General features: G+C 45.2%; 1 protein-coding gene across 1 annotated transcript in view; it reads left to right on the top strand.

The window, feature by feature from the left end:
• The first annotated feature begins 1,001 nt into the window (after window positions 1-1,001).
• The window catches only part of LOC138963026 (uncharacterized), a 116,472-nt gene continuing 91,821 nt past the window's right edge, over window positions 1,002-25,652 (top strand). Inside the window, exon 1 of the mRNA XM_070335000.1 lies at window positions 1,002-1,748. Coding sequence (XP_070191101.1) covers window positions 1,742-1,748 — 7 coding nt within the window. The 5' untranslated portion in view covers window positions 1,002-1,741. The remainder of the gene's footprint in view (window positions 1,749-25,652) is intronic.

A 25,652-nucleotide genomic window follows, 5' to 3' on the forward strand; every position in this document is an offset into this window, starting at 1 on the left:
AATCATCTTGCTTTCATTGAAGCAAACTTTCCTCACGTGCTCCTTGTCCGCGTGTGTCAGACACACCCCTCGCTAGTGACTGGCCTATAATGTCACGTGGGAAAGTTTGCTTCAATTAAAAAGATTGATAGAGGTTAGCTCTAACCAAACTGCTCTTCCCGCATTATAGGAGGTAGCTCCGATGGCTGAACTGGCCTTCAATCCTGACGAGAATCGCCGCTTAAAACTAGTTTCAGTATTTGCGCTGTTTACATGGGCAGCGATTTTCATTTGACTTGGCGCCGACTAAAATCGCTTGAAAGTTGGAGGAAACTTGGTAGAAATTGTGCCATGTGAACAGTCGATACGTCCACTCGTCTCTCTCTCTCTCTCACCCTCTCTCTCACTCTCTCTCTCTCTCTCTCTCTCTCTCTCTCTCTCTCTCTCTCTCTCTCTCTCTCTCTCTCTCTCTCACTCTCTCTCTCTCTCTCTCTCTCTCTCTCTCTTTCTCTCTCTCTCTCTCTCCCTCTCTCCCTCCCTCTCTCCCACCCTATCTCTTACTCGCTAACACCATAAATATTATATATGTATTCTTAAAGTTAAACGGATTTTTGTTTTGATGTACAATTTTCATTCAATTTTCCTTTCATGTTTGCTTGCTTTTCATTTAAACTGTACAACAGCCGCCATTTATATGTAATTTTCTAGAAAACTGTAAACACCACAAGCATTATGCTTGTTGTTGTTTACTCAATATGCGTTTTTTGTAAATAATGCACAAACGTTGAATAAAACAGTTTAAACCAACAGCAGTTTGGGCACCATTTATGTCTTTACTTTAACAGAGTTCCTCTTCCCGATCTGAGTTCACGATACAGCTTCACAAAAGTCTTCCCCACTGTACCACACCCACAGGTGTTCCGTGCTGTCGTGGTTGGAAAGAAGGGAACAGTGACACAGTGCAAGGAAGTGAGGGTGTAAGCAGTTACCTGCCCTTGTGTCACTCACCCTGCGCACCGCGTGCCGACGACCAACTCACGACTGCAGTTTGAGTCGCCGTGTGTATGTTGTACGTAGCGTGTGCTGTCAAGTACGCGGTAGTTCGGTGTCGCGTGGGGCTCCAATTATTTTGTGCTCTGTGATCGTTGGGACGGATCAGTTTCGACGAAAATTGGAAGAGGATTGTTTGTGCTTCGATTATTTACATTCACACCTTTCGAGGTTGAGACAGGAATACAGATTTGATTATTTCTTACAAGTTTTGATCAACGATTTTTGGATTTCGTGGTTGGATTTGCGAGAGAAGCTTCTGCTCTGTGTATGGTACATTCATGTAGTAGTGTCGTCTGCTTCGTGAAACGACAATAACGTGCAGTGGTACACAGTGCAGCTTACCTGAGTGATTCGAGCAGACGTCAAAACTATTTAGTGTCCTGTGTAGATAAAGGAATACGTTTTTGTCAGGAGTTCACAGACGATCGTCTGAAGTAAAGTTTTCAGTGGATTTTACTTTTTAGAAGTTCCCTATTTCAGCATGTTTATGAGTGTGTTAGAAAGCGGTTCCGCGCTGAATACATGCGTTAGCGTTGTCTAACGGTAGGGGAAAGGACGTTATCGGAGAAGAATTTGGCACCGTTCGTGAGATATGGCCAAAGGCCTGTGTGTCCATTGTCACTGTGACCGAACCTCTCTGGATTTGTTACCTGAGGATATTCAAAAGGGATAATAAAGGTGCAACAGGAAGTCAGTTCTCGCGTCAGTAATGGCAGGTGAGTCCCATTGAGACTTGTGTTGTGTGTCGGGCTACTGTTCAGTGGACCCCCCTTTCAGTTTTACGACCTCCCAAAATCTGAGAAAATCAGGTTTTTAAAATGAGGGAGTCAATGGTACATTGAGGTAGATTTACAGAGATTATGAGCAAAACATTTGTGAAAATGGGGTCTTTAAAATGAGGGAGTCAATGGTTCATTGAGGTAACTTTACAGAGATTATGAACAAAACATTTGTGAAAATCGGGTCTTATAATAAAGGAGGGAGTCAATGGTACATTGAGGTAGGCTACATTATGAACAAACCATTGTGGAAATCAGGTCTTAAAAAGGAGGGAGTCAATGGTACATTGAGGTAGGCTACATTATGAACAAAACACTTGTGAAAATGCCATGGGGTCTTTAAAAGGAGGGAGTCAATGGTACATTGAGGTAAATTTACAGAGATTATGAACAAAACACTTGTGGAAATCAGGTCTTAAAAAGGAGGGAGTCAATGGTACATTGAGGTAACTTTACAAAGATTATGAACAAAACATTTGTGAAAATGGGGTCTTTAAAATGAGGGAGTCAATGGTACATTGAGGTAAATTTACAGAGATTATGAACAAAACACTTGTGAAAATGGGAGGCAATGGTACATTGAGGTAACTTTACAGAGATTATGAACAAAACATTTGTGAAAATCAGGTCTTAAAAAGGAGGGAGTCAATGGTATATTGAGGTAACTTTACAGAGATTATGAACAAAACACTTGTGAAAATGGGGTCTTAAAAAGGAGGGAGTCTTAAATGGAGAGGTCTTTAAGGGGGTTCCACTGTACTTGTCTGTGTTAAAGTTAAACCGTCCTTTTAGTTTGGAGAAGCCAAGCAGTGTCAATGACCACCGATTTCTGTTTTCTACTTCTTCTACTTTTGAATACGTTTTACGGTGGCTGTGCATTTACACACCAAAGCTTGCTATCAATTCAATAGATTTGCAATAGCGCTTTTTAGAAATATGGGATTATTGTCGGGAAATATATAATATACGAGTACATAGATCAATCCGTATTCTCTCTCTCTCTCTCTCTCTCTCTCTCTCTCTCTCTCTCTCTCTCTCTCTCTCTCTCATTTTGCCGTTGTACATTAGGCCTAAAAAAAAATAGGTGTGGTTACGGTAACCCGACCTACCCTATTTTTAGGGGCCGATCCTATAACTTTTTATTACATTTGTCAAAAAAAAAGAAAAAAAACCGAGTGCAAAAAACGCAATGAAAGCGAAAGCGCCCGTGTCGCACACTTATTTCCCTGTCAAGTAGGTTTAATTTGTACACATTAGAAAAAAAAGTTTAAAAAAAAAATGATTGCCTACCTACCTACCCTATTTTTTTTGGCTATGTTACCGTAACCACACCTATTTTTTGTTGGCCTTAGTCCCGGGGTCTGTGTCACTGTGTGTGTGTCTTTCTCTCTGTCCGTTTCTCTTTACTCTGTCTCACTCTGTCTGTCTGTCCCTCCCTCCCCCCCCCCCCCTCCGCGTGTGTGTGTGACTGTCATTGATATCTTACCGACCATACGAGTACATGCCTGCTCCCATAGCCGTGCGTGCGAAATATCGAACGTTTGCGTTGCCGACAGAGAATCAGTGACACAATCGATGGGGTCTGTTTAACGCTCAGCCAGGGGCTTTTGTGGACGTTTTCATCATTGATGAAGCACAGTATGCGACAGGAAGGAGGTAGAATAAATGCTCGGCTGGAGAGCTTTCGCAATTTGCATGAAGTGGCTCTTGAGAGTTGGTGGATCTGTCAGCTGTAAAAGACAGAGAGGGTGAGGGGCAAGAAAGAGACTGGTGAGAGATAGAATAACTGACAGACAGAAAAGAGGGAGAGACAGGCAGACAGACATACTCACATACTCTTTTTGTCCTTATAGAGCCTTTAGAGATTCAATTGGAATGCACACACCGGAACACAGGTTTTACAAGATTAAAAGCGTTTGGCCAAACACACACACACACTCTCTCTCTCTCTCTCTCTGAGTCTCTCTCTCTCTCTTTCTCTCTCTCTCTCTCTCTCTCTCAATCTCTCTGTCTCTCTCTCACACACACACGCACACACACACACACACACACACATACACACAGACACACAAACACACACACACACAGACACACACACAACTCCCCCCCCCCCCCCACCCACCCCTCATCCACCTTTGTAAGTTCCTTTTTGAACTTTCGGAGGGTTTCAACAGATTGCAGTCAGTCGACAATCGATAAGACAGTCACGGCGGACAAGGTCCAATCACCGGCGTATCAGGTGTCAAACACACATTCATTACTGTGTTAATCCGTGTGTTTGAGATAGTGTCTACGAACTACGCTATAATTTTAATCTCAGTAATGATGTGTACAGCTGTCGTATGAATAGAAGGTTCACAAAGGCTGTTCAGCTCTATAATACAAACGATTGCATGTATTTTGCCTAAACTCGACAAACAATTATTGCACCCATTTTCGTAGCAAAGTTGAGTGCCTTTATATGGCATAGAAAGTTTAAATGAATTGGCACCGGAATGAATGTTTTAGTTGGGGTGCGAAAAATAATGGGTGCAATAATTGTTTGGCCGAGTTTATATAGGATGTAGAAAATTAATTAATTGAGATCGCTGTGTATGCAGAAGAGAGAGAACAATCTACAACTTGGATCTGTGTCACTGTCAAAAGTTCGGCATGAGTACATTACTTTTGTTTGTTTGTTTGTTTGTTTGCTTAACGCCCAGCCGACCACGAAGGGCCATATCAGGGCGGTGCTGCTTTGACATATAACGTGCGCCACACACAAGACAGTTCTAAGTCGCAGCACAGGCTTCAGGACTGTCTCACCCAGTCACATTATTCTGACACCGGACCAACCAGTCCTAGCACTAATCCCATAATGCCAGACGCCAGGCGGAGCAGCCACTAGATTGCCAATTTTAAAGTCTTAGGTATGACCCGGCCGGGGTTCGAACCCACGACCTCCCGATCACGGGGCGGACGCCTTACCACTAGGCCAACCGTGCCGGTATAGTACATTACTGAACAGCTCAGTTTTTTCTTGACACTACGAACCAGAAACAGAAGCTGGGCCAAGATTTAACGATGGTTTTGTGACAACACTGAAGACGACATTAAATAGGATCAATGGTAGGCGAACAGAAAGATTATAAAGCCAAACAGTGATTTACTCAGAGCACGTTGACTGTACATGGGTTCACAGATGGGCCAGCCCGACACGTCGGAGTCAGAAACACGATTCTCTATGGTGTTGGCAAAACATTGCACAATGCATTACTGCTCTATTCACAGCTATCGTACAACGCACTTAAAACGGTGTCTTCTATTAAGAACATGGGGAGAGGGGTGGATGGGAACTGTGGTTGGCACATGTGTGGAGGAGGGGGCTAAATGTATGGAAGAGTTGTGCTCGCTCTCTCTCTCTCTCTCTCTCTCTCTCTCTCTCTCTCTCTCTCTCTCTCTCTCTCTCTCTCTCTCTCTCTCTCTCTCTCTCTCTCTACATAAACGAGCGCTTAAAGTAGTCTTATTAAAGAAAACAACCCTATCTGAGTTAGACTACATGAACATAGGCATTCTTCCTCTGAAGGCAAGGCTAAGTTATAATAAAGGTACCCTTATGCATAAAATTATTCATGGATGTGTACCTCAAACCATATTTTCCAAATTCACGTTAATTGATGAGACTGAACATGCCTCTGCCTAGGATTGACCTACTCAAATCTAGTTTAGTCTATTCAGGTAGCAGTCTCTGGAACACTCTTCCGACAATCCTACGGCGACTTCGACAGTGATCTCCGTTCTGTTCTTCACAGTAATTCTTCTTCTTCTTCTGCGTTCCCGGCCATGCGTCTAGATGTCCAGTCCGGTGTTGAGTGCGAATCCCGCAGTGATGCCGGTCACAGTAATGATTTAAGACATCGTTCTAAGCTCAAAACAAGTCGAAATTTTGGGACTGCTGCCCGAAGGAGACCGTAATATATGGTTGTATCACTGTCAAATCGTTACAGAAAAAATCGTCTGCTCGGAACCAAACCGTTGATTATCACGTGACACTTTTGCCATATTTAGAGTTGTTTGCACAGTAAATTTATACATCCGCGAAAAATAGCTCGCTTGAAACTGTCTAAAATAAAAATTCCTCTGTAATTTAAAAATGACAAAACACCATGAAAAATCATTATCGACGATCGCGAATCTGCTCATATCAATAACACATTACAACAAGTCGCGTAAGGCGAAAATACAATATTTAGTCAAGTAGCTGTCGAACTCACAGAATGAAACTGAACGCAATGCAACGCAGCAAGACCGTAAACTCGTGGTCCACCGCTCACGGCATAGGCAGTGAAATTGACAAGAAGAGCGGGGTAGTGGTTACGCTATGCTGCATAGCACGCTTTTCTGTACCTCTCTTCGTTTTAACTTTCTGAGCGTGTTTTTAATCCAAACATATCATATCTATATATTTTTGGAATCAGGAACCGACAAGGAATAAGATGAAAGTGTTTTTAAATTGATTTCGAAAAAAAAAATTTGATAATAATTTTTATATATTTAATTTTTAGAGCTTGTTTTTAATCCGAATATAACATATTTATATGTTTTTGGAATCAGCAAATGATGGAGAATAAGATAAACGTAAATTTGGATCGTTTTATAAATTTTTAATTTTTTTTTACAATTTTTAGATTTTTAATGACCAAAGTCATTAATTAATTTTTAAGCCACCAAGCTGAAATGCAATACCGAACCCCGGGCTTCGTCGAAGAGTACTTGACCAAAATTTCAACCAATTTGGTTGAAAAATGAGGGCGTGACAGTGCCGCCTCAACTTTCACGAAAAGCCGGATATGACGTCATCAAAGACATTTATCAAAAAAATGAAAAAAACGTTCGGGGATTTCATACCCAGGAACTCTCATGTCAAATTTCATAAAGATCGGTCCAGTAGTTTAGTCTGAATCGCTCTACACACACACACACACACACACACAGACACACAGACACACACACACACACACACACACACGCACATACACCACGACCCTCGTTTCGATTCCCCCTCGATGTTAAAATATTTAGTCAAAACTTGACTAAATATAAAAAAGCTCTAAATATGTTTAAAAAAAATAATAAAAATAAAAAAATCGGTTTCCTTCCCAGACAAGGAAACTCAAGGCATCCTGTCAGGGAGAGAATGAGCCGAACTCATTTTGACCTGAGTTCAGGATCTTGAGCACGAAAGCGGTGACTGTTTAGGGTGGAATTCACAAGTAGACCAATTCTGCTCATTTGAAGTTGTAGTTGTTTTAAAGGTTTTTTTAAGGGACTACGCATTGAAAGTACATTAGAATTAATTGTATACAAAGTTTAACTTAGCTTTGCGGGTGGGAGATCTATATTGAGTTAAACAGTAAACTTATAGTGTAACGTACAGTTCTTGACGTTTGTTCACCACTTGATGTTCAAGGTGTTTGTGTCTGTGTATAATTAATTGTATACACACTTTAATTGAGCTTTGCGGGTGGGAGATCTATATCCAGTTAAACAGTAAACTGATTGTGTCACGTTCAGTTCTTGACGTGTGTTCGCCTCTTGATGCTCCCGTACGTAGTGCTAGGTCTGGGTCAGTTGCGTCAACAGATTTGTCCATTTTTCGGTCAAACTCGCTTTCTTTCGCGCTCCGGGTCAGTTGCGTCAACAGATTTGTCCATTTTCCGGTCAAACTCGCTTTCTTTCGCGCTCCGGGTCAGTTGCGTCAACAGATTTGTCCATTTTTCAGTCAACCCAGAAACTCGCTTTCTTTCGCGCTCCGGTAGTGCTAGGTCTGGACACCATGTGTCCGCTGTTTGGACATTGAACACCGATACCGTAGACTCTGTCATTACTGCCGATTGTCCAGAACACCTGAGCAGGTGTGGGTAGACCTCTCACTGACCGCCAGCCAACCACCCGGGTGGGGGATTCTTTAGCACCTGTACTGTTTTGCCTACACGGGTCCTGTTGCCGGCACCGAGTCAGTGGAACAAATTAACCTATGTCAGTATTGCTTTTGTGCTGCTCTGTCACACACATGGCTTTTGCTTGGGATCAGGATTTGTTCCCCACGGGTCTGGCTGGTCTTACTTATTATTTTCTGTTGCAGTCTGTTGGTTTTGCTGTATGATTTGTCGTCGCTTGTTGGTTTTGGCTGCTTGGCGATAAAGTGTTGTTGGTGTTGACCGGATGAAAAAGGTTCGGTGGTGGGTTTTTTACCCCCTGGATTTTCCGGTGTTCCGCCGGAAATGTGTGTGCGTTGCGGTGATTCGTTCTAACGGTGGTACGTGTGGTTGTACCATTAGGAGACCTAATTGAAAGGAAAAACTCCATTTCTGGAAAAGTGTGTGTGTGTGCGTGCGTGTGTGTGTGTGTGTGCGTGTGTTTGTTTGTTTGTTTGTTTATGCCTCTGTCTGTCTGTGATTTGAGTGCAAAAGAAGAGTATAGAAACACACAGACAGACAGAGGCAGATCAAGACTAAAAAAATCCAGAGCTTTCAGAGAAGACTCATCCTTTAAGCTGTTACCATAATTAGTTGCACCAAACTATTTCCTTCCAAACTGTCTGCCTTTCAGGGCGTAAAGCAAACATCCAGCAGGGACTTTAACTCCTGCGTGACTTTACCGCTGCTTACCCGTTTACAAATCTCCAGCAAAGGCCAAAGCGTAAAGTTCAATAGAAAGAAAAGAAACTCGTTAAGAGCGTAGACTATCCCTTTACTAAGCTGGCAGAAAACTCCACAGGAGCGACGTCCAAGGACGTAAAATCCTACGTATTTAACGTATTGCTCTTCTCGAAACTGGTGTAAGTTTCAAGTCCTCAGTCTCTGTTTAAACAACAGAGAACGGCGGACGCGTCGAACAGAGCTGCACTGCTGCTCCGCTTGGCAGCAAAGCTTTGGGTCCAGCTCGGCTTTCCCCTTTAGCTGTTGGCAGGCATTCACGCCACCTCTCAATGATCTTTTTCCTTGGGTCTTTCCAAAAAGCGTTGGACACTGTTTCTTTTCTTCAAAACCCTGGGATGATCTTTTGCCGCCTCAAAAGTCTATGGGCAAGCTTTCACCATCAAAAGCACTGGATAATCTTCTTTTTTTGTTTCAAACTTTCAAAGTAGATATACATATATGGATGATCTTTTTCCCCTGCGGAACGTACTGGGTTATCTGTTTGGTCAACTTCGAAAGTATGGGTAATCTTTTTCCCTTACGAAGTCTGTCCATAATTGTTTTTTCTTTCAAAACATGTGTGTGGCTGGTCTTGACCCATCTTCAAAAGACACTGGATGAAAATGTTTCTCTATTGAACCTTTACATGATATTCTTCCTCTGCAAAGCATGTTTGATGATCTTTTTCTCACCATCAGATGACACAGGACAAAAGGCCTAAGCCGTAATTACCGTCTGAGGGCAACCCGTTGACGTTGAAGGACTGCTGGACGCTTGGCAATAATCTCACAATTTGACAGGAGATCCTAGGCATATTGACCATCTGTTTCCCTCTTTCAAAATGTGTGTGTTGACGAGGTTTTTCCAGGCGCCTCAGGTTGTAGTTACAGAGAGCAGTCTGGAAGGACTGATTGACGCTTTGAACAAATCTCACATTTCTAGAGATACGTACATGTACATGACTTATGGACGATATTTTTCTCTCTTTGAGATTCTTTCAGACGCTACGCCAGAACGCTTGAAGTTGTGATTATAGAGAGTAACCCGGAAGGAGCGATTGATGCTTGGAACAAATCTCACATTTCTTGAGATACGTGACCTAGACTTATGGACAATCTTTTTCCCTCTTTGAAAGTGCGTGTGACTGTGAGGTTTTTCCAGACGCAACACCAGAACACCTCAAGTTGTAATTATAGAGAGTAACCTGGAAGGAGCGATTTACGTTTGGAATCAAAATCTCACGTTCTTTTTCCCTCTTTTAACATTCATGTGATATTTCTTTTCTTTTCTAGACGCTACGTCAGAACGCTTGGAATCAAAATCTCACGTTCTTTTTCCCTCTTTTAACATTCATGTGATATTTCTTTTCTTTTTTAGACGCTACGTCAGAACGCTTCAAGTCGTAATTACTGATAGCAACCTGAGGCTTGAACAAATCTCACAAAATCAGACGCTGGGGCAAGCAAACGGGACAAAAGCCTCTATTTGGTGAAAGCCATCAACACTTTTTGACGTGGGGAATTTACTCTTTCTTCGGGCCGAGTAGCGGTGTTCGTCTAGCGAGAGAAAGAGGAGAAAGGGTGAGCGGCGGCGCTGTTTTGGCTTTTTGTGTACACAAGGACTTTGTTCTTTCTGGTCCTCTTTAAACACCACCCGGTGCTTACACGTTGCTCTGGCTGGCTCGGCCGTTAGACTAGGCGTTGCAGTGCTGTTCTTCACTCCTTTTGGTGGTTGCATAGGCGCGGTCTTTGTCTCACTATTGTTTTACTCTGTGTATTCTTGTGTTTACCCAGGAGAGTTTGTTTGCGTCACTTTAACTGAACCGGCAAAGTCAGTTCTTCCTACTTGGACTGAAATGACAGATTTTTATGCAGGCTTAAACTACAAAAGTACAAGTTATTCCGAATCGAACTTCAAGGAGATTGTGACACTAGGTATTTTTCAAAATATAATAATCAAGAAATGAAGCCACTGTCGAAGTCAGTATTGTCCATTGTGTCTTTGACCAGCTCTCTTCAACTTTATGCTTACAGGGCTAACCATTTTCTTTGTAATATATATTATATCAACTCAACTCAACTCAACTCAAATTTTATTGGCTTCAATTTCCACATAGAAGAATTTGTCTTGCGCTTGGGATTAAGACATAGGCAGAAAGTAAGAGTATAACATATAAAAACAGCATTCATATCACATTTCATGTATCACACACAGTAATCACTAGTATAGGCCTAGGCCTACAAATATCACATTTGTCCCTGTATCATACATGCAAATAAATAGTATCACATTTTCCACGTATCACACACAATATATACATTACATAACATACAGCAAGTTTCCATCTCCCGCGTCCCCCCCCCCTCCCACACATACATATCCTCGCACGTGCGTTGACTCCATACAAATGACATCATCAGTCCATTAACTAAAATGCACAATGACTAGTAGAGGGTACATGATACACAATACGTGCTCAACTAGGCCTGCTAACTAAAATAATAACAGAAACAAAACAGTAATGCATGGAGTGTCTTAACACTTCAGGAACGGGTGACCAAAAGCTGTTCAAATCAAACCAGGTTTCTGCATGAGAATTCAAAAGGAGAGTGTTATTTTAGGTTGGAGGGTTTAATTGTCACTGCTGGTTCTGAGTGAGAATTCAGTATGCCTGTATGAGAGTGTCAATTCAAGATGGGATGGTTCTTTGGTTACTGCAGTATCACCTCGGTCTGCCAACAAAGCGAAACTCCACCCACTTTCCACACCTCTCCTCGGCTGTCCAGTCACCTTTTACGGTCAATTGTTGGCCCTGTTGTGTTCTCTTGATATGAAATTCTGCACAGCAAGTTAGACGGTTGAAGACTGCCCGACTTTAGAATAATATACTGTCAGTGACAGCCATGCCAAATGATTCACGGGAAGACATTTCCCTCAGGAAATTCTATTGGAAAATAATCGTCGGTGAATTATTCTGCTCGAACGAGATGCCCACACTGAGTGTCAAGAACATCGGTGGGAACTGAAACGGGAGAGAGGAGCAAAATGATGAACTTGTGGCTTTGCTCGTGTCAAAGTCATTGATGGACCAACCGTCATGGTGCGTGTGAATGAAGTCCATTCTTCCAACACCACTGTGAGTGTGACATTTCACTTTGGTGACATTTGAGCGGCATTTGATGCAATGTGAATGATTGTCAGCTTCTTATTAAATTTTGGCGGTGTGAAAATAGGTCTTGCATGGGTCTCTAATGAGCTGGTTAGAGTAATGATCATCGGCTCTTTAATGATTCAGTGACCAGCGTTTTCGATTGTGTGAATTGTTGAAGCTGCATTCTTCATAGACGGTCTCGAGTTTACTGTAACTGAAGTCCAATTCTTGAGGCACACACCCGGGAAAACAAAAGAGTATTAAAAAGCTACTGCTGCTTTTCTGTTCTGGCACTGCAGACATGGCATAAATCATCATTTTCGTCGATGGGTTCACTGCCTTAAGTATTTCACCTGAAGAATATACATATGTATAATTTCGATGTCTGATTTGAGCAAGAATAACAAATTCAGTCTTGCACAATGGGTCCAATACGGGAAAGGATACACGTTATGCTTTCAACCAGTATCTTTTTGTCTACCTGACATCCTCCTATCAACACCCACCGTCGTACTATCATTGTGACAATTCACTTCAGTGTGCACGATTACAGTCGATTTGGGACATTTCTAAAGCAGCGTATAGCTCAAGTTGAATTCTTTGTAAATTTAAAATGCCTTTTACAATCAGCAAAGCCGCGATTAGCATGGTTAGTGGGGTGCGCAGAGGACTGGGAGGGACAGGGATTCTCAGGGATTAGGTCCCACCCTCCCCCAATCTGTGACACGTTTTGTCCACGTCAGTGTGATTGACAGGGTCTTTGATAAACCATCAGGAGGGGTGAGGATGAGAGTTCTGCCATTCTGATGTGATCGGTGTGCTAGTTTGTGGGATGTACTGGCATCAAAAGTCTGGGTGACAGTTGTTACTTAACTTTAAAAGGAATGCAACCTATAACATAGTTATGATAGCAGAGAAGACTTGCCCGTGTCTCCTCAAACGCCACCTTTGACTCAGAAGCCACAAGTATATATACTGTTAGTACTACAACAAACAAACACACCCACCCTCTTAACATGTACATTTAAACCGTGACCTCTAAATCCATCGTTACGCCCCCTTGTTTTAGAAAATACCGAATCTGTTGACGTACGCGTACAATCAGTTGAAGACTCAAAGTCAAACACGAAGACCGTCCTATTCGAACGTCGCGCTTGTTTGCATAAGGCATTAGGTAGCGGCTACTTTAGTTTGTGTTCGTTGGTAACTGGTAACTGGTGTTTGTCCCGTTCCCCAGTCTGTTGGTGTTTCCGAGGGTAGCAACAGACTGGAGAGAGTGGACAGTCGTGTCTGCCATGATGGCTGGTCACGATACCTTGTTGTCCAAACAGGGATGTCCGTTCTGTAAGAATGTTTCATTTCCTACAGTAAACGAAGTATGGCACAGTAGCGCCTGACAGGACAGACTTAGGGCCAGATAAATCTGTCCCGAGGTTGAACATTTCCTTTCCCGATAGTGATTCTTTGGTTGAACTTGGGGAAGTAGACAGTCGGGCGTAGGGCGTCCTTTATCCAGAGGTTAGCTACCTCAACAACAGTCCCTCGAATCATTCAAATCTGCACTCAAGACATTCCTTTTGTCCAAATAATCCATGCATTCTACACTGCCCACCCCCATCCCACCCTGAATAACTGTACATATTTAATGGTTGATGGTGTGTGTGTGTGGTAGTGACTTTAAGTCTCCGTGTGTGTGAATGAGTGTATGTGCGCCTTGAGTCGCCTGTTGGTGAGATATGTGCGCGTTACAAATATTCGTATTATCATTATTATTATTTTTCACCCCGTTCAACTTATTAGGCTATTCGGGACCAATTCAACCGTGTTTCCTTTTTTCAGTATACATGTTGCCGCGGTCTCTGCGTTTGAAACTATTTACAAACATGGTAAAGTGAAGAAAGTTCTAACCAAAAAAAACATAAAAAAACCAATTTCGGATCTTTTCACACGTGTTACTTTTCTAATCTTGTTAAAATTCTTCATCACCTTTTAAAAGTAAAACAAATTAATCTTGTCATGGGGTCGTCTCGGAATAAAACCCTTAGATGATTATCATTGTAGTTGATTGGGAGGTGTCCTCTCGTTGGAGGGACTTGACACTGCAAGCTGTACGATTTCCTTCATGTTTCGTTTCATGACACTGTCATCGGCTGATGTCTATGCTTACAGTGCAGACCTTGCGTGACAGGTTGCTGTGCAACGCTGTATAGCCGTCAGCAGTAGTGTAACATCAAAGACCGTATCCCTGTGATCATGCACACGTGTAGTTGCTCGGTCGGATGAATGTCCAACTTAGCACACACACAACATACAAACGGTTATAGCCAAAAAATATGGTGATAATAATAGATCTGTGAGCGAAATTTCATGGAAGTTTCAGTTTACATTCTGAGTTATAATATATATTCTGAAACAGGAGTACAGTTTAAGGGAATTGCAAATCCTGTCAATGTGCACAACGTACGGTGTCCTGCCTCCTTTCAAGTGTAAGTTATTGAGGGACCGATGTTGAGCTGAAGTTGGGGAGCTACCAAGAGTGGTCAGAGGGATGGGGTGGGTGGTCAGAGGTTAAAGGTACAGTGACATTTATAATAATCATCCATGAATGATTATTCTCAATCGAGAAACAAAATGATGAGGACATATGTGTTTGAATAGTTGTCCCCTGACGAGGCTACCTTTCAGTTTCCCCCCAAAAAACTCTATAAAACCACACATTTAAAGAAGTTGTCCTGACAGCTTGAAACTGTAAATCTAGCCGAAAAGTACTATCTGTGGGAGAGGTACTCTGGGCTGCCTACCGCATTTGCCGGGTTTGGCAGACCCTTGATTTTAACCCATTACGTTCGTTTTCCCGCTCGTTTTGTTCATACCCTACGGAGAAAAAGTATCCCTGCATAGTGGACGGTGTTGGCTTTTCTTTCTTTATTTATTTGGTGTTTAACGTCGTTTTCAACCACGAAGGTTATATCGCGACGAGGGTGTTGGCTACAGCCGGTAGATAGGCTGATTACTACGTATCCCTCTACAAACAGACTGTCGCGCAACAATGTTTTAGCTCGCGCGGCATTACTGTCGCATAACATCCCATCATTCCTCGGATTTATGTCAGCGATACTTACTGACATATAGCTCGTAAGCCTCAAAGCTTCCGTTGCAGCGCAGGCCAAAAATGCAAATATTTGGCCAAGACTAAAATTCCATTGACGGTAGAAACTCATTTGTTGGGTAGTCAGTGGTTGTATCGGCTTGTAATGACCCGAGGGATACACGATTGATGGCCCTGATAACACACAGCGTATGGTCATCGCTCCGAGGTGAAGGAGAGAGTGAACGGAGAAAGAGATCCATTGGGACCTTTGAAGAACGATAAGAGCGTGACCGCGAGGTTTACTACCTGGCTAAATACCTATACGAGTAGTTGTGCTCGACAAGCACAGTTATCTCAGTCGTAGGAAATGCACATAAGTGTACATTACAGGGTCGTACATTAGTCACTGCTGCGGTAACGAAGTTCGCATTGTTGTAATTTTCAGACTACAAGGCACGATCAAGTTTAGGACTTACCGAATCATTATTTTTGACATAAGCTTTTATCCATACATTTGGGCGCTTCCAAGTATAAGGCGCACTACATCATTAGTAACTGTACCCCAGCTAAGTCAATGTGAGTAGTGTTTGGATTGACTATGGCAATTGTGACACATAAATGTTGGTTGGTGATGAGCAGAGGAGGTAAGCAGAGCATAACAAACGCAACCCACTTACACGCGCTGGTCAGAATATAAGACAGAAATGTGGGCTTATAGTCCGAAAATTACGGTAATTCAGTGTCCACTCGTGAGGTTTTTTGCACTGAAGCTCGAATTTCTTTCGAAAGGTCTGTTTTTATACCAGGCTGCTTTCGAACTGAAATCAAAGGTCCATGTCATCTGCGATCTGTTTTTGTGAGTACCATTGTGGTACGAAATCATCAATGATTACGTCTGTGACAGCTCAACAGATAGCGACAAACTTGTTTTCTAAGATAGGCATCTTTATGGGAACTGAAACAGTACGTATTATTGTATTGGTATGATTAGTATCAAAATTATGAATGGCCATTCGCAAAAGCTGTGAAATTGTAAGGTTGACTATAACATACTGCTTAAATAACTTCTCTAACTCAAGGTAACCTGACAGCTGAAACACCAACACACGCAGAAGCCATGGTGTCCGGTGGATTCGGTTGTCACTGTTCGCAGATTTTGTTAATAAACAAAAACTTTCTTACATACTTTTCATAAAGTCCAGCGGGAACAGTTTAAAAGTGGCCTCAGACCCAAATAGCCGCTTTATGTTTGTTCATAGTGACGCGAGAGTGTGAGATGCAATCTGTCCAGGAGTGGTGTGTGTGTGTGTGTGCGTGCTTCTTTGCTTGCTTGCTTGCTTGCGTGCCGCGTGCGTGCGTGCGTGTGAGTATGGGTGCGTGCGTACGTGTGAGTGTGTCTACATGTGTGCACGTTTGTGTAAGTATATCTGTCTGTGTCTGTATGTCTTTGTATGCGTGCGTACCTGTCTGTGTGTTTATGTGTCTGTGTCCGTGTGTCAGCTGGTGCAAAACACACACACACACACACACACACACACACACACACACACACACACATACATACATACACACACACACACACACACACACACACACACACACACACACACAAAACCTGACAAATTGATGCTGTCATTTCGGGAGGAACATCGCACTGTTGACGACGGATTAACGTTTATACTGTCGTGGAGTTTATGGACCCTGTCACGATCGGGTGACAGAGACCAAGAAAGCGTCACTCAGTGGAGTGCCTGTTCTGGGTCAATGTATGATAGAAAGCGCCTGTGCGTGATATTGGACACAGCAGAGTTTTTGCTGACAGCGCTCCCGAGCACGGATGTTTTGAAACGCACGAGCTTCACAGTGCAGGTTTCTGCTGTCATAGGGCTGACGGTTTTTTTCGCTGACAGCGCGCACGGGATTTTCAGGGATTGAGTTTCTCGTGTCTTTTTTCCTGCTTGGGGAGGCAAAACGGTGTATAGCTGGACTGGTTTGGTGACAAGGTCAGTCACGTGTATTTGGCTAGGTGGTCTGTCAGAGACTCAAGGACGACACACTTGACACCCAGCGGCTGAAGGAGAAGGACCTAACACACAGTTACTAGAGTATGATGGTTTTTCACCGAGTATCATATTCGGCACTCTAGGGGAACTTCCACAAGTTATTCCTTTCCTCTGCCACGTATTTTGCTGAGGACAAGTCGTCACATTTCCTTCGTCGGCGATGGCTTTCGCATAAGGATTCGACAAGGGGTTCTGGACGTTTTGGGTCACTGTTGACGAACAGAGACTGTTCCAGGGAGGAGGCGGACTTTGCTTCCATTGAGAGTTACAATCATAGGCTTTTGAGGTAATAAATCATTATTTAACGCTGTTGATGAGTCTGTGTTGTGGAATGAAATACTCTCTGTTGTTCTTTCCAGGTTAGCGCATAATTTACTCTCTGTGACGCTAAAATACTAATCTGTATATGGTTTTTGCAGATAGGGAGAGAAGGACGGAAAATGGCTGTTTTGTTGTTGTAAAAAGTCAGTTTTGTGCAGGCCCACGTGCTCGATGAGATATTTAAAGATGACATGTTTTAAGGTGGTGGGTGAGGGGTAGCTGACATGTTTAGTGCACCGATGCTTTCTGTTTGCAGCCTTCCTTCGCTTCGTTCGTTCGCCTCGCTTCGTTACATTCCTGTAACATCTGCACGGCTGACTCTGGCGGGAACTGTTGCACGTTGCAGCGACGCTAACCAGGAGACCGGCTAACCAGCGGACCGGCTAACCAGCGGACCGGCTAACCAGCGAACCGGCTAACCAGCGAACCGACTAACCAGCATACCGGCTAAGCAGCAGCAGCAGAGATAAAGCTAAGTGCACCATGTCGTACGCACCCCGTTGACCACCGTTGTCTTTTCGTATCTATGATTTCATTGGAGTAGTGACAACGTGGTGTGTGACACCTGCACGAACTAGAGCTTTTCGAACAGAACATTCTCATTTTGACTGTATTTACACGGGTTCAGCGTGTTACTATAATTTTCTACATAGTACTGGCATTTTGTCAGTGAACACTGGTTTTTTACGTGTTGAGAACGTAAAAAGAACATATTTTGAGTGAAGGCTCGAGGGAGGTGGAGAGTTTATACATAAACAGGCGTCTGAAACTTATACTTTTGTTGACTCTATTTAATTGTATGCCTGCGAGAGTGGATCGTGGTGTGGTTAGTTAATTAGTAGTAATTAACCGGTTCATAATCACCTTGAGTGATATATTGAAACGTGACACGTGGGGGCCAAGCCGGGATTTACTCAGTTAATTTCCAACTGATAAAGACCCACCAATTAAGGATAACTAAGAGCAGATAATCTCGTCAGTGCTCGACTTATTTTCTGCTTGGTGCTACCCTTTTTTGTATAGTTTTGATCATATACCACACCTTAAGCGATTCACATCTTGCAGGAAATGTAAATTGTAATTTGTGAGTTATTGTATGCGCTAACTGTGATTACTTCCCTTTCCTTTGTTTGTGAATCTTTGTTGTTGTACGTTCAGAGTTTTCCGTTGCAGAGAGCTGAGCGGGGTTAGCGGATTTGTTATTCGTTTTACTCAGTTTTCTCTACATTGTTGTTTCGCATTCTGTAACAGGTTACATTTCTACCGTCTTGTTTTACTTGGATTTTTCTCCATATTTTGACTTTGTTGGAATTTTGGGGGGGAAGGGTCCGAGGACTTCTGTCCTAACCAAGGCTGTGGGAAACACTCTGTTTCACCGCAAAAAGCAGCCGATAAAGTAGGCCACGGCTGTGGGAAACACTTTGTTTCACCGCAAAAAGCAGCCATAAAGTAGGCTACGCGATTTGTTCTACACCGTTTGGATTTTTCTTCTGCATTTTCCGGTTGCTGGATTTTTGTATCCATTTCATCACCGCGTGTTCTAGCTATAGCTGCGTTAGACTTACTTTGGTAATAAAGCTTTGCTAAAACTAACCATGGCTACAGGGGGATCTCCTACGAGGAGAATAACTTTCGAGACTCCTGGCAGCGAGCAACCGACTGAGCGAGACGCACGCGTTAGAGCCCGAAGCGTTCTAAAACGCTTAGAAGTAGAACGGAAGGAAGAATTTGAGCGACTGACAAGAAAAGAAGAACGTGACCGACAGGACAAGAAGGACGAACTTGACAGACAAGAAAGGGAACGACAGGCTGAACGACAGGCCGAACGTGACCGACAGGACAAGAAAGAGAAAGACGAACTTGACAGACAAGAAAGGGAACGACAGGCAGAACGAGACAGACAGGAAAGGAAAGACGAACGTGAGAGACAGGAACGACAAGACGAACGTGACCGACAGGATAAGAAGGACGAACTTGACAGACAAGAAAGGGAACGGCAGGCCGAACTTGACAGACAGGAAAAGAAAGACGAACGTGACAGACTAGACCGGAAGGAACAGGCGGATCGCGATCACCAGCTAGAGCTAGCTAGGCTACAGGCCGAGAAGGGTACGCTTACTCAGGCTAGCGCGCCGACGTTTGTTGCCGACCGTACGAGACTGCCGACGTTCGACGATGACAAGGACGAGCTCGACGACTTTTTACGCCGGTTTGAGCGCATTGCATCTGACCAGAAGTGGGAAGAGGCCACGTGGGCTAGCCGCCTTAGCACCTGCTTAAAAGGACGCGCATTACAGCTCTACAATGCTTTGGATGACGACGAGGCGAGAGACTATCAGGCACTTAAGAAGGCGTTACTCCAGCGCTTTAACCTGACTGCTGAAGCCTACAGACGACGTCTGCGTAACAGCAAGAGACTGAGCGGCGAGCTGAGTCATCAGTTTGTGGCACGCCTTAATCTCTACCTGCGGCGCTGGGTGGAGATGGCCGAAAAGGACTGGACCGTCAACGACCTTGCCGACCTCATTGTCATGGAACAACTGATGTCCAGCCTGCGACCTGAGGTGGTGACCTTCGTGCAGGAACACCAGCCAAAGACTACTCAGGAGGCAGCCGACTGGATCAGAGTGCACGAGGACGCCCAGGCGATCTCCGGCAAATCTTCAGGCTCACGGCCAGGAAAAACGGGAAATTCGGGTTCTTCAGGACCCAAGGACGGGAAGGACGATCAGGGACACAAGGGATCGAGTTCCAGAACTGACATCCAGTGTTACTACTGCAACAAGCGGGGCCACGTGAAGAAGGACTGCCACAAGAGACAGGCTGACCAGAAGGGCGTTCACTTCGTTGGCAGTGAGGAGTTCAGGGACGTCACGAGCTCATGCACCATCCCACAACTCTGCGTTCCGTGCTCCAGGAAACATTTCCAGCCCCACTGCAACGTCTACGTTAACGGAGTGAAGGGCGAAGGTCTGCGGGACACAGGGGCAGACATGATAGTGGTTCGGGCGAGTCTAGTTCCAGCTATGGCCTACACAGGAGACAGCATCAGGGTGAGAATGGCCGAGGCATCTCACGCTTACGACTTGAACACGGCAGTGATCAAGGTCGTAACCCCGTTGTTCACGGGGACATTGTGGCCGTCGTCATGGACGACCCTCCATGCGACCTGCTCATTGGAAACCGGGTTCAGTTTGTGGACGGCGTCACCAGGGAGGTTCCCGTTTATCGGTCTCCCGACGTCATTTCAGTGCTCACGCGGGCACAGGCGGAGCGAGAGGACAAACCTCTCAAACCCCTACCTGCTGCACGAGCTGCCCTGGGGAACGTGACCCCCGCGCTTCTCGCGAAGGCTCAGGATTCTGACCCGACCTTAGCTACTCCTCGGGAGCACGCGAAGTCGGGGAAGGTGAAGCTGAGCGGGAAGCATGGGAGGTCAAAGTTCCTCAGGGACAAGAAGTTGCTCTACCGTGAGTTCAGCAACCAAGAAGGTACATTCAAACAGGTTGTCGTGCCTCGCGAGTTTCGCGAGGGTGTCATGGCAACGGCACACGACTCGATTCTGGGAGGTCATCTTGGTACCAAGAAGACCACGGATCGTGTCTGGCGCCACTTTTACTGGCCAGGCATCTGCACGGATGTCCGACGTTTCTGTGCGTCCTGCGATAAGTGCCAGAAGGTGGTTGCCAAAGGAAGGGTGAGGAAGGTCCCCTTAGAGAAGATGCCGCTCATCGACGAACCCTTTCGTCGGGTGGCAGTGGACATCATCGGGCCCATCTTGCCTGCGTCTGAGGACGGAAACAGATACATTTTGACCATGGTGGACTACGCTACTCGATACCCAGAGGCGATCCCTCTGAAATCGATTGAAGCCACGCGAGTAGCTGAGGCTCTGGTTACTATGTGGTCCCGGCTGGGAATTCCATCAGAGGTACTCACCGACAGAGGCACGCAGTTCACGGGAGGAGTGATGGCGGAGGCAGCACGACTGCTATCACTGGAGCAGCACTTCACCACTCCTTACCATGCTCAGTGCAACGGACTGGTGGAAAGGTTCAATGGCACCTTGAAGACCATGCTGAGGAAACTAGCTCAGGAGAAACCACGCACGTGGGACAGGTACATCCCAGCATTGCTTTTTGCATACCGCGAGGTTCCTCAGGAGAGCTTGGGTTTTTCCCCATTTGAGTTGTTGTACGGCAGACAGGTACGCGGTCCCATGGCTATCCTGCGTCAAGCTTGGACGGACGAAGAAGCTGACGAGGAGGTGCAGACGACAGCGACCTACATCGTAGAACTCAGGAACAGGATTGAAGAGACCTGCAAATTGGCTCAAGAGAACCTGGGAAGAGCAGCACAGCGTTACGCGCGAGGATTCGACCGCAAGGCACGGCCGCGCAGCTTCAAGATTGGAGAACGGGTGTTGCTACTTCTACCTGTCAAACACAACAAGCTACAACTGCAGTGGCAAGGACCTTTTGAGGTGACAGCGAAAGTGGGCCAAAACGACTACAGGATCGTCATGAACGGGAAAGCACGCCTGTACCACGCCAACCTGCTGCGCGCCTACATAGAGAGGACTGCCTACGGGGAAAAGGACAAAGTGACAGAAGCAGTTGCTGTCGTGATGGACGAGACAACGGAAGAACAGGGAGGAGGACGGGTACCAGTTGTCCGCTGGAGGCTAGTGAGGATCTCACGGACGTGCACATCTCACCTGATCTTGGGGACGACCAGCAGGCGGACCTGCAAGAGATCCTGAAGGATGCAGCACGGGTCCTTACAGACATACCACTTCAGACGCATCTAGAGGAGTTTACCTTCGACTTGCTGGAGAAACAGCCAGTGAGGACGAAGCAGTATCCCATGCCTCATGCCCAGAAGGAGGTGGTCAGGAAGGAAATCGCCGACATGACGAAGTTGGGCGTCATCGAGCCAGCGAACTCTCCCTACAGTTCACCAATTGTGCTTGTAAAGAAGGATGGACGCGTCAGGTTCTGTGTTGACTACCGGAAGCTGAACAAGATTACGGCGTTTGACGCGGAACCCATGCCTGATGTGGACTACCTCTTCAGTCACTTGGCCAAGGCCAAGTACTTTTCCAAACTGGACCTCACCAAGGGATACTGGCAAATCCCAGTTGCCGAGGAAGACCGCCCAAAGACTGCATTTACCACTCCATTCGGCCAGTTCCAGTGGACAGTCATGCCTTTTGGTCTACAGAATGCAGGTGCCGTCTTCACTCGCATGATGAGGAAACTTTTGGAACCATTGAAGCGCGAGGACATCAGCAGTTTCATCGACGATGTGCTGATCGCGACAGAGACATGGACTGAACATCTCGACGCCCTGCGCGACGTGTTCGGAAGGTTGAAGGACGGAAATCTGGGAGCTAAACCGTCCAAGTGCTACTTGGGATTCCGGGAATTGTCTTTCCTGGGTCATGTTGTCGGCGAGGGATTGCTCGTTCCAGAGGACGACAAGATCCAGAAGATTCGGGAGGCGGAGCCACCGCGCACGAAGAAAGAAGTCAGGTCTTTCCTGGGCCTAGCCAGCTTCTATAGACGCTTCATCCCGCACTTTGCCGAAATCGCTCTACCACTGACCAACCTTACCAAGAAACTACAACCGACCGTTGTAGTGTGGACTGAGGAATGTAGCTCCGCATTCAACACCCTGAAGAGGCGACTCACCAGTCAGCCTATTCTCCGACTACCAGACCTGAACAAGGACTTCGTGCTGAGGACAGACGCTTCAGGGAAGGGACTTGGGGCAGTGTTGCTTCAGGGGACAGAGGGGTTTTTGCACCCTGTTTGCTTCGCCAGCCGTAAGCTGACCTCGGCCGAGGCAGCGTATGCAACGGTTGAACGCGAGTGTCTCGCCATTGTCTGGGGCATCCAGAAGTTCGAAGCGTACCTGTACGGACGACCTTTCTGTCTGGAGACGGACCATCAACCTCTGCAATATCTTCAGGTTGCAAGGTTGGCAAACGCCAGACTTATGCGCTGGGCGTTGATTCTCCAACCGTACCAATTCACGGTACGCGTCATTCCGGGCGCCAACAATGTTGGAGCTGACTTTCTCTCTCGGGCTGTAGAGGAGAACATGACTGTGAGCGAAACCGAGGTTTCGTCTTGAAGAGGGGAGGTGTGTCACGATCGGGTGACAGAGACCAAGAAAGCGTCACTCAGTGGAGTGCCTGTTCTGGGTCAATGTATGATAGAAAGCGCCTGTGCGTGATATTGGACACAGCAGAGTTTTTGCTGACAGCGCTCCCGAGCACGGATGTTTTGAAACGCACGAGCTTCACAGTGCAGGTTTCTGCTGTCATAGGGCTGACGGTTTTTTTCGCTGACAGCGCGCACGGGATTTTCAGGGATTGAGTTTCTCGTGTCTTTTTTCCTGCTTGGGGAGGCAAAACGGTGTATAGCTGGACTGGTTTGGTGACAAGGTCAGTCACGTGTATTTGGCTAGGTGGTCTGTCAGAGACTCAAGGACGACACACTTGACACCCAGCGGCTGAAGGAGAAGGACCTAACACACAGTTACTAGAGTATGATGGTTTTTCACCGAGTATCATATTCGGCACTCTAGGGGAACTTCCACAAGTTATTCCTTTCCTCTGCCACGTATTTTGCTGAGGACAAGTCGTCACATTTCCTTCGTCGGCGATGGCTTTCGCATAAGGATTCGACAAGGGGTTCTGGACGTTTTGGGTCACTGTTGACGAACAGAGACTGTTCCAGGGAGGAGGCGGACTTTGCTTCCATTGAGAGTTACAATCATAGGCTTTTGAGGTAATAAATCATTATTTAACGCTGTTGATGAGTCTGTGTTGTGGAATGAAATACTCTCTGTTGTTCTTTCCAGGTTAGCGCATAATTTACTCTCTGTGACGCTAAAATACTAATCTGTATATGGTTTTTGCAGATAGGGAGAGAAGGACGGAAAATGGCTGTTTTGTTGTTGTAAAAAGTCAGTTTTGTGCAGGCCCACGTGCTCGATGAGATATTTAAAGATGACATGTTTTAAGGTGGTGGGTGAGGGGTAGCTGACATGTTTAGTGCACCGATGCTTTCTGTTTGCAGCCTTCCTTCGCTTCGTTCGTTCGCCTCGCTTCGTTACATTCCTGTAACATCTGCACGGCTGACTCTGGCGGGAACTGTTGCACGTTGCAGCGACGCTAACCAGGAGACCGGCTAACCAGCGGACCGGCTAACCAGCGGACCGGCTAACCAGCGAACCGGCTAACCAGCGAACCGACTAACCAGCATACCGGCTAAGCAGCAGCAGCAGAGATAAAGCTAAGTGCACCATGTCGTACGCACCCCGTTGACCACCGTTGTCTTTTCGTATCTATGATTTCATTGGAGTAGTGACAACGTGGGGTGTGACACCTGCACGAACTAGAGCTTTTCGAACAGAACATTCTCATTTTGACTGTATTTACACGGGTTCAGCGTGTTACTATAATTTTCTACATAGTACTGGCATTTTGTCAGTGAACACTGGTTTTTTACGTGTTGAGAACGTAAAAAGAACATATTTTGAGTGAAGGCTCGAGGGAGGTGGAGAGTTTATACATAAACAGGCGTCTGAAACTTATACTTTTGTTGACTCTATTTAATTGTATGCCTGCGAGAGTGGATCGTGGTGTGGTTAGTTAATTAGTAGTAATTAACCGGTTCATAATCACCTTGAGTGATATATTGAAACGTGACAGACCCCCTAGGGTGTGATCGACAGCTGACACTTTTACCCGCGGTCTGTGGGCTATGAGCAGAGTGCGGAGATAGAGATGAGATTCTGTTGCTGCACTCTAAGCGATACGTGAAGTGTAGCTTAAATTACCGCGTGATTGATTAAGATCTCTACTGTTTACGAGAGTCTGATTATATTGCTTTTAGTGTGGATTACTTTCACTTTTTTATCGAATGGGTTTGTACAGACACAACACTGTAGGGCGTTTGGGTGTATTAATGTAAATGTCACGTGTCAAACGTTAAGTCAGTCCTAGCCAAGTAACCACACGTTTTCTCAACAAAGGAAGAGAGAAAAAAAATAGATGAAGGAGAAAGGAAGACAAAGGTATACGCTGCGGAGGTAAAAGATTGTACAGGTCATGCTACGTTACACATTACTTCACGTTTTGCTGATGAAATTGCGATGAACCTTACTGACTGAACAATTGCACAGTCACAAAAGAAAAATATATACATGTGTTAATTGCCTACACCGACCCAAGTGCGTGCAACTCTTAAGTCGACTCTTTTACAATTAATTCCGCCGTGTCTTTGGTATTTCTTCATTGTAACGGCATGCGATACTGATACATGCTATGCCTTAGTTACAGTGACCTCCAGACTGAGTAATTGAATACAGTTAGTTTTACGAAGTCACTGAGACACAAACATAAATCTACATTTCTTGGTCAGTTCTTAGAAGAAACAAGAAATTCCTTCGAGGTAGGAAAAACACCCCCGTTGGTCAAAGGGAAATAACCATTCTCACTGCACCCATTCTCACTGCCACCAA

The sequence above is a fragment of the Littorina saxatilis genome, linkage group LG3, assembly GCF_037325665.1.
Source record: "Littorina saxatilis isolate snail1 linkage group LG3, US_GU_Lsax_2.0, whole genome shotgun sequence".
Lineage (NCBI taxonomy): Eukaryota > Metazoa > Mollusca > Gastropoda > Littorinimorpha > Littorinidae > Littorina > Littorina saxatilis.